The sequence below is a fragment of the Rhineura floridana genome, chromosome 4 (genome assembly GCF_030035675.1).
Source record: "Rhineura floridana isolate rRhiFlo1 chromosome 4, rRhiFlo1.hap2, whole genome shotgun sequence".
In the NCBI taxonomy this organism is placed as follows: domain Eukaryota; kingdom Metazoa; phylum Chordata; class Lepidosauria; order Squamata; family Rhineuridae; genus Rhineura; species Rhineura floridana.
Genome location: NC_084483.1, coordinates 135,808,660 through 135,824,066, shown reverse-complemented (window position 1 = coordinate 135,824,066; position 15,407 = coordinate 135,808,660). Strand labels below are relative to the sequence as shown.

Sequence of the window (15,407 nt, the reverse complement as noted above, 5' to 3'; positions counted from 1 at the left end):
CAGCCTAACTCTTCCCCTCTCCCTGTGCCCGTGTCGCCTGCAGGCAGCCCTCTTCCCTTTGAGGGGGAAGATGGGACAGGGATGGGGACTCCACCTTTGCCTCATGCCAGGAGGCGAATGTGGTGGGAAATTCAACAGGCACAGTTGAGGCAGAGTCTTCGCCTGCGCATGTGCTCCCAACAGTGACAGCACATGGGTGTCCGCCCAGCCTTACTTAAACTGAGTGAGGGGGGGAGTAGTTGCTGAGTCAACGTCTTAGTGGAGTGAAGTTGTGCCTAGTTAGACCTAGAGGGATGCTGAGTTCTGAGTAAGCCGTAGGAAGATTCCTGAAGCGCACTGAATTGAAACTTTCTCTTACTTCAATAAAAGAAAAAAACCCACAGCTATATCTGAGTCTGAATTCTTCGAGTTCAGGCAGGACAATTTGACTCAGCCACCACCTTCTCCACCCAACGACCCCATGACTGAGATGGAAGTGAGTGGTGGGACAAGGGAGAACTATCAGACAGCCTTAGAGACTGTGCTAGCTGAACTCTGGAAACTCCAAGCCAAGACCCAGACCTCCGAACGGAGAATCAGACCTTGCACCTGCAAGTGACTCAGCTTGGGACTCAAGTGTCACCCTTGCAACAGATGGCTGCCCCAGCCCCACCAGTGCCTGCGCCTCGTGTCAAGATGCCCGTGGGACTGCCCCTCCATTACAGTGGGAAGAAGGAGCAGTTTGCCATGTTCATCGCTCATTGCGAGCTTTACATCCATGCATGGCAGTAGGATTTTCCCAACGACTCCATGAAAGTGGCCTTCATCATCAGCCTCTTGGAACGGGAGGCTGCTCAGTGGGCAACACCTGTTTTGCTTTGGATTGACACAGTGTATGGTAACTTTGAGGCCATGGCGGAAATCCTTCAGGACCCCCAGCAGAAGGGCACCGTGGCCTGCCAATTGGGAATCCTGGGGCAGGACAAGAACTCTGTTGGGACTTATACCAACACTTTTCATATCCTGGCGAAGAGATGGACTGGAATGAGTACCAGTTGATGTACCAATACTATAATGGCCTCAGCAGCAAGATCCTCGATGAATTGGCGCAAACCCCACCACTGGACACCTTACTGGAGCTCATCCAGCTCTGCCTGCAGATAGACAGCAGACTTGAAGGTCGTTGCCTAGAACGCAAGGCTAAGGCGGCCTGAGCGTTGCCTCCCACACCACTCCCTCACATGTGCTTCTTACCCAGCATGGGAACCACCACCCAGTTGGGGGTGGAACCCATGCAGATAGGGTGTGTGTGGCCGTGTCTGACAATGGCAGAGAAGGAGAAGTGTCACAGAGTGGAGTTGTGTCTCTATTGTGGAAAGGTGGGATACCTCACAAAGGCATACCCCTCCAAGTCGGAGAAGACCCTGGTGCAGGAAAACTCCCAAGTCCCTGCTCTCGTAGAGGTCCATGTTATGGGATCGACTCTAAGATGGGGACCTTAAGTTGGACCCATCCCGCACAAAGTCCACTTTACACCAGCCAATCCATTTAGGCTTGCCCGTGAGCCAAAGCATCCAAGTGTTTGCCATGGTTGATTTGGCGTGTCCAGTAACTTTAAGGGCTTGGACTTTGCTAAACAACACGGCATCCCAATCACCATGCTCGAGACTCCCCTGTCCATGGAAACCATAGACGGGCGGCCCCTGGCGTTGGGAGCAGTCACCCAGGCAACTGCTGGGTTGTGGGTGGAGCTACCTGGGCATGTAGAGTGACTGTCCTTCTAGCTAGCCACCCTGCCCCGATTCCCAGTTTTGCTGGGGATGACCTGGTTGATGCAATATGATCCTACAATCTCTTTGGGGGGGGGAAACAACTGTGATATTCCAGTCAGACTATTGTAAATGGCACTGGCAGCCTACTGAGGAACCAGTGACAGCGGCAGTGGCCGATCTGCCCCCACCTGACGATGCTCCCCAGCCAGTGAAGTAGCAAGATTATTAGGACGTCTTTGACAAGAAGGAGGCTGACCAGTTGCCACCCCATAGGCCCTACAACTGTACCATAGACTTGCTCCTGGAGGCCCAAGTTCCCTCTGGGCACATATACTGATTGTCTGAGCCGGAGTTGGCTGCTCTAAGAGGCTCCAGCGGTCTTCCAGCATTTTATGAATGACATCTTTTGGAACTACCTAGATCGGTGTATGATTGTTTTATCTGGATGACATCCTCATTTACTTGGACTCCCCAGCTCAGCACGAGATGCACATGAGAGTGGTCTTGCAGAGGCTGAGGGAGAATCACCTGTATGCTAAGCTGGAGAAGTGTGGGTTTGACCTAACTACTTTGGACTTTCTAGGCTATTGTCACCCCAGAAGGGGTGGAGATGGACCCAGGAAAGGTGCACTGCATCCTCTCCTAGCACCCCACCAAGACTAAACAAGACTTGCAGAGGTTTCTCAGGTTTGCCAACTACTATAGACGTTTCATCGCAGCTTTCTCCAACTTGACAGCTCCCCCAATGGACTGCCTCAAGGGGTCTGGGCCGTTTCGGTGGTCCAAGGCAGCCCAGCTGGCCTTCGAGTGTCTGAAAGAGTGTTCTCCTCAGAACCAATATTGCAGCACTCCGACCCCCATGGCCTTTCATGGTGGAATTGGATGCCTCAGATGTGGCCATCGGAGCGGTGTTGTTACAACCTGCTGAGAAAGGGCGGCGGACTGCTTCCCTGTGCCTGTTTCTCCCGAAAGCTGACTAGTTCGGAGCAGAACTATGCTGTCTGGGAGGAGGAGCTATTAGCCTCCCAAGACATGTTTGAGATGCGGTGACACCTCTTGGAAGGAGCCCGGCATGAGGTGGAGGTCCACACTGTCCATTGGAAACTACAAACAGCCTGTAAGCAGAACCAATGGCAAGTGTGCTGGGGCCAGTTCTTCACTAGGTTTCATTTCCACATCAACTATGTCCCCCAGGCTCAAAACTGCAGGGCTGATGCATCTTCACACAAGCCTGAGTACAATGAAACCCGGCCTGAGCCCACACTATGCCACAACATGCCCCTAGACAAGCTAGTGGTGGTAGCCTGTCTCAATCTGTGGATTGAGGAGCTGCATGCTGTTCAGAAACAAGATCCTTTTGCTCAGGAGTGGGTGCGACAGCTAAAGCAGCCCCCTCAGGACAGGACTCCAGGCTTCTCCCAGAGGAGGGTGGTTGCTCTACCTTTATGAGGCCCTGTACGTGTCCCCTGGGGAGATCCCAGCCTTTGGCAATGATACGACACCCCGACTGGGGGGGCATTTTGGGGTGTTCAAAACACTGCAGGCTGTCACACCTGATATCTGGTGGCCAGGAATAAAGCATGACATCAAGAGACGTGTCCAATCTTGCCCCACATACATGAGAGCCAAGCACGCCCCTGGGCAACTGGCTGGGCTAATGGAGCCACTCCCCACACCTGGGGGACCCTGGGGGATGGTGACCCTGGACTTTATCATGGACCTACCCGCTTCTCAGGGAAAAACTGGCATTCTGGTAGTCTTGGACGCCTTCAGCAAGATGGCCCATTTCATTCCGTGTGCCGGCTTACTGACAGCCTGAGAGTCTGCACCGTTGTTTATTCAACACATTTTCTGGGTGCACAGGCTCCCAACCGGCCTGGTCTTGGATCAGGGCCCCCAGTTCACTGCCTGGTTCTGGTGTGTCCTGGTACAGCTGCTACAGATTGAACTACGACGGTCTTCATCACACCACCCCCAGATAGATGGACAGACAGAGAAGGTGAACACCGCTGTTATGTCAGTTATCTGTAGGATAATTGGATGTCATTATTGGATGCCCGTGGTGGAGTTTGTCTACAATGATTCTGTGCATGCCTCTACCCAGCAGACTCCTTTCTTCACCAATTTTGGCTATCTCCCTCACAGTTTCCCTACACCTAACTCCACTCTGGCAGTTCCTGCAGTGGCAGAGTTTGTGCAAGAGTTGTAGGTGATGCAGCAGCTGTTACAAAAGTAACTGGCAAGGGCTAAAGCCACCTACAAGCGAGTTGCCAACCAGCACTGCCAGTCTGGCCCAGAGATACAGGTGGGAGATAGAGTATGGCTATCTATGCATTATTTGCCAACTAATGCCCCCTGCCACAAACTAGAGGCTAGGAGGATGGGGCCCTTCAAAGTAGAGGCACAGATCAACCCGGTAGCATTCCATCTACACTGGCCCACCTCCATGAAGATTCACCCAGTGTTCCACCGTTTGTTAATAACCCCGGAGGAGTCACTGAATCCCTACTGGGTGCCCAATGCCTCATCGCCACCAGTAATCATTGATGGGCAAGAGGAATGTGAGGTGGAGCAGATCCTAGACTCCCTTCGGCACCAAGGAAAGTTGCGGTATTTGATCTGCTGGAGGGTTTTGGGCCGGAAGAAAGATCCTGGGAGGTGGCGTTGGAGGTCCATATACCAGAGTTGGTGAGAGAGTTCCACGAAGGATACCCTGGCAAACCCAAGCCTCTGGGGTTGGGGGTAGGATCAGCATAGAACGGGGGATAATGTAGTGTGCCTTGTTGGAGGAGGGTAGACCAATGAGAATGAAGTGGAGGAGGAGGAGGACTTAGAATGGGATGGTTGAGCCAGTGAAGGGCCAAGTGGGGAGTTGGACTCAGAAGGTGCCCCCGCACTGGACAGCTCAACCCCAGCAGGTCCAGATACCCCTGTGAAGAGTCAACCTGACCAGCTGGTTGTTTCCTAGCCTGACACTTCCCCTCTCCCTGCATCTGCGTTGCCTGCAGCAGTCCTCTTCCCTCTGAGGGGGAAAACGGGACAGTAATGGGGGCTCCACCTTTCCTCACTCCAGGAGGCAAATGTGGTGGGAAATTCAACAGGCACAGTTGAGGCGGAGTATTTGCCTGTGCATGTGCTCCCAATAGTGACAGTTGGCACACACAGGTAGGGTGCCTGCCCAGCCTTACTTAAGTTGAGTGAGGGGGGGAGTAGTTGCTGAGTCAATGTCTTAGTGCAGCAGTGTTGGCCCTAGTTAGACCTAGAGAGATGCTGATTTCTGGGTAAGCCTAGGTAGATTCATGAAGTGCACTGAACTGAAACTTTCTCTTACTTCAGTAAAAGAAAAAAACCCAGCTGGGTCTGAGTTCTTCAAGTTCAGGCAGGACTGGATCAACTCTTTAGTTTTAATCTTAAAATCATTATTCACAATTGCCCCAAGAGCTGCCTTTAGAATGGTGGACACTTGGAAGCTGGGATGATAGATAGCCCACTCCACTATTTTTTAAAAGTAAAAGCATGCAAGTGGAGACTATGAACTGTGGCTTTTATATATATCTATATCTAGTAATATGCTTTTACCATGGTAATTTTATAATGTTCTATATCAAATTTGTATGATTATTGTTTTGGGAGTAATTGTATTTCCAGCATTTTAATAAAATGTGTCTTTGTATAGATGGGATAATCACATTTATCCAGAATTCATTTATGACTACCACAGAAAGTATTTTGGGTTTTCTCCTCAGAAGACTTACTGCAAATGAATTAACTACTGTAAGTATTTAGTGTAAATACTGGTTTGGCTAATTTTCATTTGTTGTTATTCAGAAGGGTAGCAATATTGTAAAACGGTCTTAATTTGGAATGCTTAGAAAAATTATCTAAGAGAGAAATATTTTGTCAACAAACATTGTGAAAATTATTTACCAAAACAGAGAAATAAAATTTTCTTTCTAGCCTTGTAAAAATATTTTTTTACAAAACAGTTTTGTGTTTATAAAAGCTTTTGTGTTTGGTTTTTTAAATCTTAGGTTGTATTCATTAGAGAAGATGCTCCTCTTTCAAATAGGGGCAAAATAATTCAGATATTTATGTGACGTATCTTGGTTGACAAGTTATTGTGAAGAAACAACCAATGGCATTCCAATATGTTATCAGGCTTGCACAGCACCAGTTTGCATAGCACATTAAACCATAGTAGTTTAACATGAACAAGCAATGTGGTGGTGCACACTGCTGGAAAGCTCTTGCCCTGTTCCTCCCCTGCTCCACTCCTGCCATGCCACTGGAAAGTAAGCCAGAGTTTGACTTGTTGTGAGGTCCAAATTTGGGCATATTGTTTGCTTATCTACAGACATTAAGTCAAAAATAATCCTTGGTTACTGCTTATGGTTTGTTTGGAGAGAAACAAACCACAAGCCCACAACAAGCCATGCTCTTTTTCTTGTTTCCCAGATGTGCAGCAGGAGTTGGGGGGTGAGTGGGACCAGAGAGAATTTTTTACCAGCATGCACCCAACATGCTGTGTGTTCACATTAAACCATGGTTTGTTTTTAGATATAACTGGAGTGGAATTGGAGATGGGTGGGAATATGGAAAGCACATGCAGATCTGCTATTTTGTGGATTGCTTGCCTATACATCTCTGCATTCATGCCAAGAAGGGGGAGGGGCAGAAGGACATTAGGGCCCTATTAATGCTATGATGAGCTCTCTGCAGAATAAGAATTACTAGATTTGGATCCAATTAACCATAGAAGTAGTTTAGTGTGCCCAAATGTAGCTTATATCAGCAGCCTTCTGTGTGACTTATCAAGCTACTTTTGAAACGGAGACTAACTGCAAGCTTTATCTCTTACGTGGTTTTTTAATGGAGGCCTGTAATAACTTACCCCTTCAGATTTCAGATCTGCAGCGCTGTAATTTATATCTAGAAGTGTTGTCAGAGCTAATGAACATCTGCACAGTCATTGACTGGAAAAAGGGACCATCGATTTGCAACTTCATCTCTTCCCTAATAAATGCATCCCTCTGCAATCTTCAAGAGATAAATAGCGAAAAGGTAGTTTTGTCTTAACACAGAAAATTGAATCGTCACTTTTCTGCATAATGAAAATATGCATATTTTCACAAAATAATATTTTTGAAGGGAGATCAGGGCAGCCTGGCTTTAAAAACTATGTGTCATTGTTCTGTTTACAGTAAAAAAACAAATAACTCTAGAAATGTCGTGGTAAATACTCTTTCAAGGGCCCTATTCCTATTCCATATACAAGCCTTGTCCCTATCATGCATTAGTCTGTCATGCTTCTTCCCTGCAGAGATAGTCTTCTAATCAATTCAAGCGATTTGGCAGTTGATTGCCTTGCATGCAGTTGGTAAGAAAAGGGGATTTGTGCTACACCCCCACCCTACTTGCCAGATGCAGGACAGCCATATACTGAACTCATTATGGATTTGGGTTTTTTAAAATAAACTCTTTGAATCTTAATTATATTGAAAGGTAATGTTCATATGTATAACAGGCCTTTGATTATTTTTATTGATATATATCTTATTTTTTTCTTAGTTTATTAGAGCACATTGTAAGAGATTGGAAATTACTTGTATAACTTCTGTTTCAGGAGGTGAAACTTGGGGAACAGATTCAGAAGGCAGTGAGTATGGCATCACTAAGTGTGATTTGTGAAATTATTCATAGGAAGCCAGACCTTCAGCTTGAATCTCTCCCAGCTATTGACAGCCTGAAAACAACTATTTCCTGTGCTCGACTTAACCATGTATTAAAGAAGCCTTGCAGTATGGAAGAAAATAGGTATACGTCTTAATCACTTTGTTTAACGTATCTTTATTTGGAGTGAAATACTCTAATATTCTAACTTCTTTTATCTGTTTTCTTATGTCCTACCTTGATAAAAAATGCAGAATATCTTAAGGGTTTCTTTAGCCTCATAATTTTCCTGTTCCTGATATGGTCCTGTTATTCCATTTCCTAATATCTAAGGATTTCAGGTCTTTAGGCTGCAATCCTAACCATGTCTACTCAGAAATGCGTCCCATTGAATTAAATGGGGCTTAATTCCAGGCAAGTGGTTTAGGATTGCAGCCTTAGCTAACTCTGTGATCATAAGCACACATACTTGGCAGTATGTTCCTGTAATGTTTGCAGGGAAATTCACTAAGAGGCAAAAAACCTTGCAGTTTAAGAATGTACCTATAGCCAACAGATATTTCTATCAAACTTTAAAAAGCAGGGAAATTGGGCAGCTAAGTGAATGCACCAGGGAAGCAGGAGACCTGACCTCCTCTCTGAGATATTGTACTGCCCTACAAATTTGTAGAAATGCAAACACAATTTGGGTTGGTCTTTCATAGTCCAACCCACTTGCTGTGTAGCTTGGAAGAATTTGGTAATGTGCCTCTGAGTATATGATGAGTGGTGGCAACACCTGCCACCTCCAAGGATGGAGAATTACATTTTTGTATGTTTGTTGGTGTTCTTCTTACTTTGCTTCATTCCTGTGTTACGATTGCTTCTACAGAGAATCTAATCTAGAAAATTTTATTTTTCTCATTATACATCCTAGAAACCTGTGTTAAATTTATTTATATTAATTTCAAAGCCTTTTTATTGGTCAGTGTCATATGATGGTGAAGACAGCCTTTTGTGTTTCAAATTGGTGGTTATGTTCTATTTCTATTTTGGGTACATTAACGGTTGAATCTGAAACTGCAGTTTGATGTAAAATCAGATTGATTACAACATGTTGCTACTTCAGCAATGACTCCAGCCGTTGGAAAAACCAAATTTAGCCTGCCCAAGATGCATGTTTTCAGCCTGCTATGTATAAACCACTTCATTTAAGGCAAGGTGGGCAAGGTCAATTAAAAACATACAGAACACCTAGAATTTTGCTAGAATATATTTCACCTCCCCCTGTTTTATCTTGTGCAAACTGAGACACTCCTGATGTCCACTGGAGACTATTCTGCAGAATAGTTAGTGCCATCATTCCACAATTGTTTTTGTAGTTTTTTTTAGTGCAAATTTTGCAAAGTGTTGCTGTACTTCACATATTCACAGAAATAAAAGCAAACGAAAATGATTTCCTATAGGAAACTTCACTAAAATTGCAAAGTAAATCAGACATATTTAAAGTGACTATCTGAACTATGTCAACTGTGTTAATAATGTTGCTTCCTCCCTGCTAAAACAAGATCAGTACAGCACATGTCTTGTTACTATTATTTGGGGTGACTGCAGGTGTTGCCACCACTCACTATATGCTCAGAGGCACATGTTACCAAATTCTTCCACACTACACAGGAAGTGGATTGGACTGTGAAAGACCAACCCAAATTGTGTTTGCATTTTGACAAATTTGTAGGGCAGTCCAATATCTCAGAGAGGAGGTCAGGTCTCCTGCTCCCCTAGTGCACTCACTATAGCTGTCCAATTTCCCTGCTTTTTAAAGTTTGATAGAAATTTCTATGGGCTATAGGTACATTCTTAAACCACAAGGTTTTTTGCCTATTAGTGAATTCCTCTGCTTTTTAATCCGGGAGGTAAGAAATGGGATCCTGTGCAAGCTTGCCGAGAATGGAGTGATCATTTGCATGCTTATTGAGTTCAATGGGATTTACGCCCCTGCAATCATGCTTACGATAGGTGAAACTGACCACAAGGGATGGGGAGGGGAGGAGGAGGAGGAGGAGGGAGGGGAGGGAGGGCAGGGGGAGGAGGGGGATGGGAGCAGAAAGGAGGGGGAAGGGAGGAGGACAGGTTTGATCATTTGCATGTTTATTGAGTTCAGTGGGATTTACTCCTGTGAAATCATGCTTAGGATAGGTGAAACTGATCGGGGGGAGGGCTGGAGTGGGCAGGGAAGGAGGAAGAAGGAAGAGGGGAGGGGAGGAGGAAGGGAGAGGAGAGGGTAAGGAGGGCAAAGCCATGTCTGATAATTTGCATGCTTGTTGATTTCAATGGGATTTACTCCTTTGTAATCATGGTTAGGATAGGTAAAACTGACCGAGGAGGAGGAGGAGGAGGAGGAGAGGAGAAGGAAGGAGAAAGGGAGGGGAGAGGGGAGTGGAAGGAGGGGGATGGAGGGAATTGGAGGAGGAAGGGCAAAGGAAGGGGCAGGGGAGGGCAGGTTTGATCATTTGCATGCCTATTGAGTTCAATGGTATTTACCCCCGTGCAATCATGCTTAAGATAGGTAAAACTGACCATGGGGAGGGGGTGGGAGGGGATTGGAGTGGGAGGAGGAGGGAAGTGGCAAGAGGGAGGGGATAGGAGGGAGGAGAAGGGAGGGTAGGTTTGATCAGTTGCATACTTTCTGAGTTCAGTGGGATTTATTTCTGTGCAATCATGTTTGAAAATGGACATGGACGGCCTTCAAGTCGATCCTGACTTATGGTGACCCTATGAATAGGATTTTCATGGTAAATGGTATTCAGTGGTGGTTTTACCATTGCCTTCCTCTGAGGCTGAGAGGCAGTGACTGGCCTAAGGTCACCCAGTGAACTTCATGGCTGTGTAGGGATTCAAACCCTGGTCTCCCAGGTTGTAGTCCAACACTGACCTGGGGGAGGGGCAGGGAGGGGAGGAGGAGAGTGAGGGGAGGAGATTGGATGGGTGGGCACTAGGCAGAGGGGAAAACCCTTTCCTTTGCAAAAGGAAAACATTGTGAATAGTATCACTGCTTTTCAGGGCTTCCCCCACCTTTTTATTCTACACCAGGCACATGTAGCCTCCCACCCAAATTTAAACCAAAGCTGTCCCTGGCCACATCCACACCAGACCTTTATTTCACTTTAGACAGTCATGGCTTCTCCCAAAGATTCCTGGGAAGTGTAGTTAGTGAAAGGTGCTGAGAGTTGCTAGGAGATGCCTTGTTCCCCTCACAGAGGTTCAATCAGAGTGGCTGACTGTTAAACCACTCTGGCTACTGGACCTCTGTCAGGAGAATAGCAGTCTCCTCTCAGCACCTTTCACAAACTACACTTCCCAGGATTCTCTGAGGGAACCTGTGACTGTCTCATGTGAAATCAAAGTCTGGTGTGGGTGTGGACCCCTGATTAGGCAAGCAAAGCAGCTGTGAGTCTGGCTTTTAGAACATTGACAGTTGGTTCTTACTGAGCATGCCTGACGTTATCATTCAGTTCAATGCAAAATTTCTTAAATTAATTAAAAATCAGCCAGGCACTTTTTTAACTTTTAAACTACAGAAGATGAAGGTCAGAGTATGGGGCAAGGTCAGTAACAGGATTACAGGTCCTCTGTGAACATGGCTGATTTTTAATGAATTTCAACAGATTATGAGAACTCTCAGAGAAAAAAGTCCTAAAGGTGTCTGTTCTTTTTCTCTCTCTCTTTAGACTTTGAACTCTCTATTCTTTGACTGTTTTGTGTATTGCCATGAAAATTGAGAGGGTTGTTAAGCAAGCGTTTCTGAATTCAGGACTATAAATTTTGTAAGGTTTTGTTTTGAAATGATCTTATGGGAAGCATCAGAATGGCATGGGGGTATTTTCAATTTAACATTACGGAATGTGAAAAATCCACGCTGGCTATAGTAAACAGCCACTCTCATGGCTGTATAATTAATTTTATTTGGTGTTGAGTTGTTGTTGGACACTGAATTTAGTCTATTTCTTTCCTTGGAATACTGTACAGTAAATTTATCTTCTCTGTTAAAAAAGAACAACACAGTCTTTAAGGTGAACTGATTTTTAAAAATTTTTTTATTAACAGATATCTTGAGGAGCCAACATCTCATCATGGATGGGGGAAAATTGTAGCACGTTACATACATGATCAGTGGGTTTGTCTTCATTATATTCTCAACAGTTACCAAAAGCTTTCTAAGGACAACGCTCTGGAGCACTTTTTGCCTGATGTTCAAATGTGCACAAGAACGTTACAATCTGCACTGGAAGCAATAACTATTCTTCCTTCTGATTATGTGTTATCTGTGTTTCATTCCATGAAAATAGTCCTTTCCAAGGTAAGTGGTTTAAAGCCATGTAGGACTTTATTACAGAGCTTCATATTTTTTTGAAAAACTGAATTCTGTTCCTTCTTTTTGTCTTTAGCTCCTGGACTCTTCTGAATCTCTGTGCATAGAGGCTTTTGACTTGGCATGGAAAATTATATTTACTCTTAGTAACACACAGCTGATCTTTTGGCCTAATTTAAAAGCTTTTGTTCAGTTTGTGTTTGATCCTGAAATTCTTGCTGTGGCAGCAAAGAACAAGAGTCAAGCATACACCAAGATAAAAGAGGTAAATGTTTAATATTTCCAGTACTTTCTGCATATCTTTATTTTTAGTGCCCTAGATGATCGTATCCTAGCTTGTTAAACCAAGGTATGCATGAGCTATTTGCCCCCCCACACAGCCCTATTGCTCTTCCCTGAGCCATGATTAAACTAGGAAGCTTCTAACTAACTGGGAAACTATGGTTACTGGGTTTGGAACAAGCCAGGACATTAAACCACTGTTTGAAGTTGGCTTAACATCTTAGCTTGTTCTGCAGCAGATAACCATAGTTTCCCAGTTTGGAAACTGGATTGCATCCAATGTAACGCTAAATTAAAGTCACTTAACAGTATACTGCTGGTGATATATTTTGTGCCAGCGGATTGATGTTGTGCAACAGAATGCATAAGCAGGTCGCTGGTAACTTCGTTGCACAGTAGATGTGCAATCTGTTGCACAAGTTTCCACTAGCATAACTGTATTGGATTCCTCTGTTGTGCAACATGAACTCACCCATCCGCTAACAGAGGAACCCTTGTGCTAGCGGACAGATAACATTGGATACAATCCTCTGGTTATTGAGAGGCTTTCTGGTTTAATTGCAGTTTGTGTGAAAGGCTCTGTTGCTTAAGTAAAAGCCTCACACATATCTTGGCTTAAAAAGCTGAGACATGATTGTTAAATCTTGCTCATTATCTTTAATTCAGACTTTTTTTCTGTTGGCATGAAGCAAGTAAACGGAAGGTTTTTATTTTGTTTTTGAACTTTAAGTATAGAATATAAGGTCTTTCACACTAACAGTAAACCTCCAGTCAAACTTGTACAGGAATGACCACTGAGGAGAGAAATACTTGGTTTTTAGGTCCTGCATTCCTTTTCTTATTAAATGTTTTATTTTAATAATTATTTGTAAGCCTCAGTACAGTATGGAATACTAACAATGATTGTTAATCCACTCTAGTAGCTGTATAATTGTAAAAACATAAAACAATGATCCACTCTCATTTTTTGTGTTACAATATCAAAAGTCGTGTTTATAGAAATAATGATCCAACCTCAGATTTGTATGGTATCTGCTCCAATAATTTACAAAGAGTCCATTGGTCCAATAATGCTAGAGGATTACCTTTTCCTGTCTTATCCAAATCAGGCTTGCAAGTTTGTGCATACCAGCAATGTCCAAGCATTTGAATTTCCATTCCCAAACTGAGAGGCTGCTTTGTGTTTTCCCTCTCCTAGGCCAGACTATTTTTGCAGCAAACATAAGATTAGAAACCATCAGTGTTAACTTTCTACTAATATCCAGCTCTGTATGATTAAATATTACCAGTATTGGAGTGGGTCGAACTATAATCCCAATCATTTCTGATATACCACGTAATATTTGCTTTCAATAATCTTTAGCAAATACACAATTCTACAACATAAGCATTAAATTAGCACTAGCTGATTTACATTTCCAACATTTGGATTCACAGAATAGATCTTATTTAGCCTGGCTGCATTCCTTTTCTTAATGACATCCTTGGTTTGAAAACTGAAATATTTTCTACCATCACAGAAAATGTAAGCATTAGATAAATTATGTATGCATTTTGTTTTGCTTCAAATTAAAGTTCCTTGAACGTCTTAAAACACATGTATGCAGGAGAAAAATGTTACTCAAATAGTGGTATGTAGAATTTGAACTTTTTATGCTAACTTGCTTGTACAGAAGCAAGCTCAAATACACCCACTGAATCAAGACTTGTTTGTTTTAAAAATATGCCAAGATGTGGTGTGTGCATGTGTGTTTCTTGGAATTATTTTCCCCTCCTTTCTAAGATCATATTCCAGATGATTGAAATGTCCTCTACAAGGACTGGAGTCTTTAATATGCTGCTGAGTTATTGCTGTCAGTCTTGGCTATTTCCTACTTCTGATGACACAAGTGCTGCTGAAAAAGCCTTTTCAAATGCTGGCAATTACAGTGAACTTGTCATAGAGGCCTGCTTGTTCGGAACTGTTTTCAGGCGCGATCAAAGGTAAAAATAAAAACTCGGGCACTTTTGTGTTGTGCATGGGAAATATTTGCTCTGGATTTATGGAATTTCCAGAGGGGTTGCTGTGTTAGTTTGTTTGGAGCAAAAATAGCAAAGGGTTGTGTCCAGTGGTGTTCATGCACTTGTGCAATGGGACTTCCCCTTCCTTTCTTTCTCCCTCAAGAAGGTTGGGAGACCTTCCTCCACAAATCTGAGCATGGAGGCTGCAGGAGGGGAAATGAAGAGAAAATCTTGTTGTGCAAGCAGAACTACGAATAGTCTTATGGCACCTTAAATACTAATACATTTATTTTGTATTATCTTCATGCATCTGATGTGGATTTTAATCCATGAAAGTGTATGCCATAATAAATTTGTTAGTCTTTAAGGCGCCACAAGAGACTTTGGGTGGTATACAGTGCTAGCCTTACTTAGAGTAGACTCACTGAAGTTAATGGACATGACTAACTTGGATTCATTAATTTCAGTAGGTCTACTCTGAATTGGACTTAATTGAACACAGCCCTTTTAGGTTTTAGTGAATTTATAGTGGCGGGTGACTTAAACCATAATAAGTAAAGATTTGAAAACTTTTAATTTTTTCTCTTCTTCTAAATACAAATTAATATCAAGACTCGTTCAGGAAGTGTGTTCTTTCATAGAAAATCTTGGAGATGAATGTGCAGCAAATGTTGTTACAGAAAGGTCAGTGTTTTCTCACTTGGTTTTGTAATAGTTAACATTAATTGTAATTGTACCCTTCATAGCATTCATCTTCTCCCCAATAATCCTCTGCAAACATTCAGGATTGTATCCAATAAAGTTGTCCCATTCATGCAAGGACTTCCGCTTGTGCAGTGGAGTTTCCGCTCCCTCTCCTCTCCTTGTGTGCGCCTGCAAATCTGCTCTTGACAGTTGGAGAACTCCAGGACCAATTTAGGGAGCATGTAGAGGAAGGACAAGGAGGGGAAGTTCTGTTGTGCAAGTGGAAGTTCTTGTGGGAACCGGATGGCTACGTTGGATACAGCTCTCAGTTTTTATTACTTAATTTAATTTTGTTTATTTATCAAACTTTATATACTGTTTGAAGGTAATGACCTCTAAGTGGTTTTAGAAAAAGCATTAAAATTATCCATACAGCAGTTAAAACAAGTTATTAAAAATATTTAAAATAGCTACTAACTAAAAAATATTAAAACAGGTCAGCATCTTTATGTCTGGATAGGCTTGCCTAAACAAAAAAGTTTTAAGCAGGCGCTGAAAGGAATACAACGAAGGTGCCTGCCTGATGTCAGTAGGCAGGGGGTTTCAAAGAGTAGGTACTGCCACCCTAAAGAATGATTTCTTACAAGTGCAGAATGAGTATTATGTGG

At 43.5% G+C, this 15,407-nt stretch overlaps 1 protein-coding gene across 5 annotated transcripts in view; it reads left to right on the top strand.

Moving 5' to 3' along the window:
• Nucleotides 1–15,407, top strand: part of TARBP1 (TAR (HIV-1) RNA binding protein 1) — a 67,752-nt gene that overhangs the window by 16,922 nt on the left and 35,423 nt on the right. For all 5 annotated transcript variants that reach the window (XR_009762338.1, XR_009762337.1, XM_061624516.1 and 2 more), the window contains exons 13-19: nt 5,428–5,525; nt 6,651–6,812; nt 7,375–7,565; nt 11,508–11,760; nt 11,849–12,037; nt 13,838–14,037; nt 14,668–14,739. Coding sequence is in view for 3 of the 5 variants with exons in the window: in XM_061624516.1 (XP_061480500.1) it covers nt 5,428–5,525; nt 6,651–6,812; nt 7,375–7,565; nt 11,508–11,760; nt 11,849–12,037; nt 13,838–14,037; nt 14,668–14,739 (1,165 nt within the window). In the remaining 2 variants the exon portion in view is untranslated. The remainder of the gene's footprint in view (nt 1–5,427; nt 5,526–6,650; nt 6,813–7,374; nt 7,566–11,507; nt 11,761–11,848; nt 12,038–13,837; nt 14,038–14,667; nt 14,740–15,407) is intronic.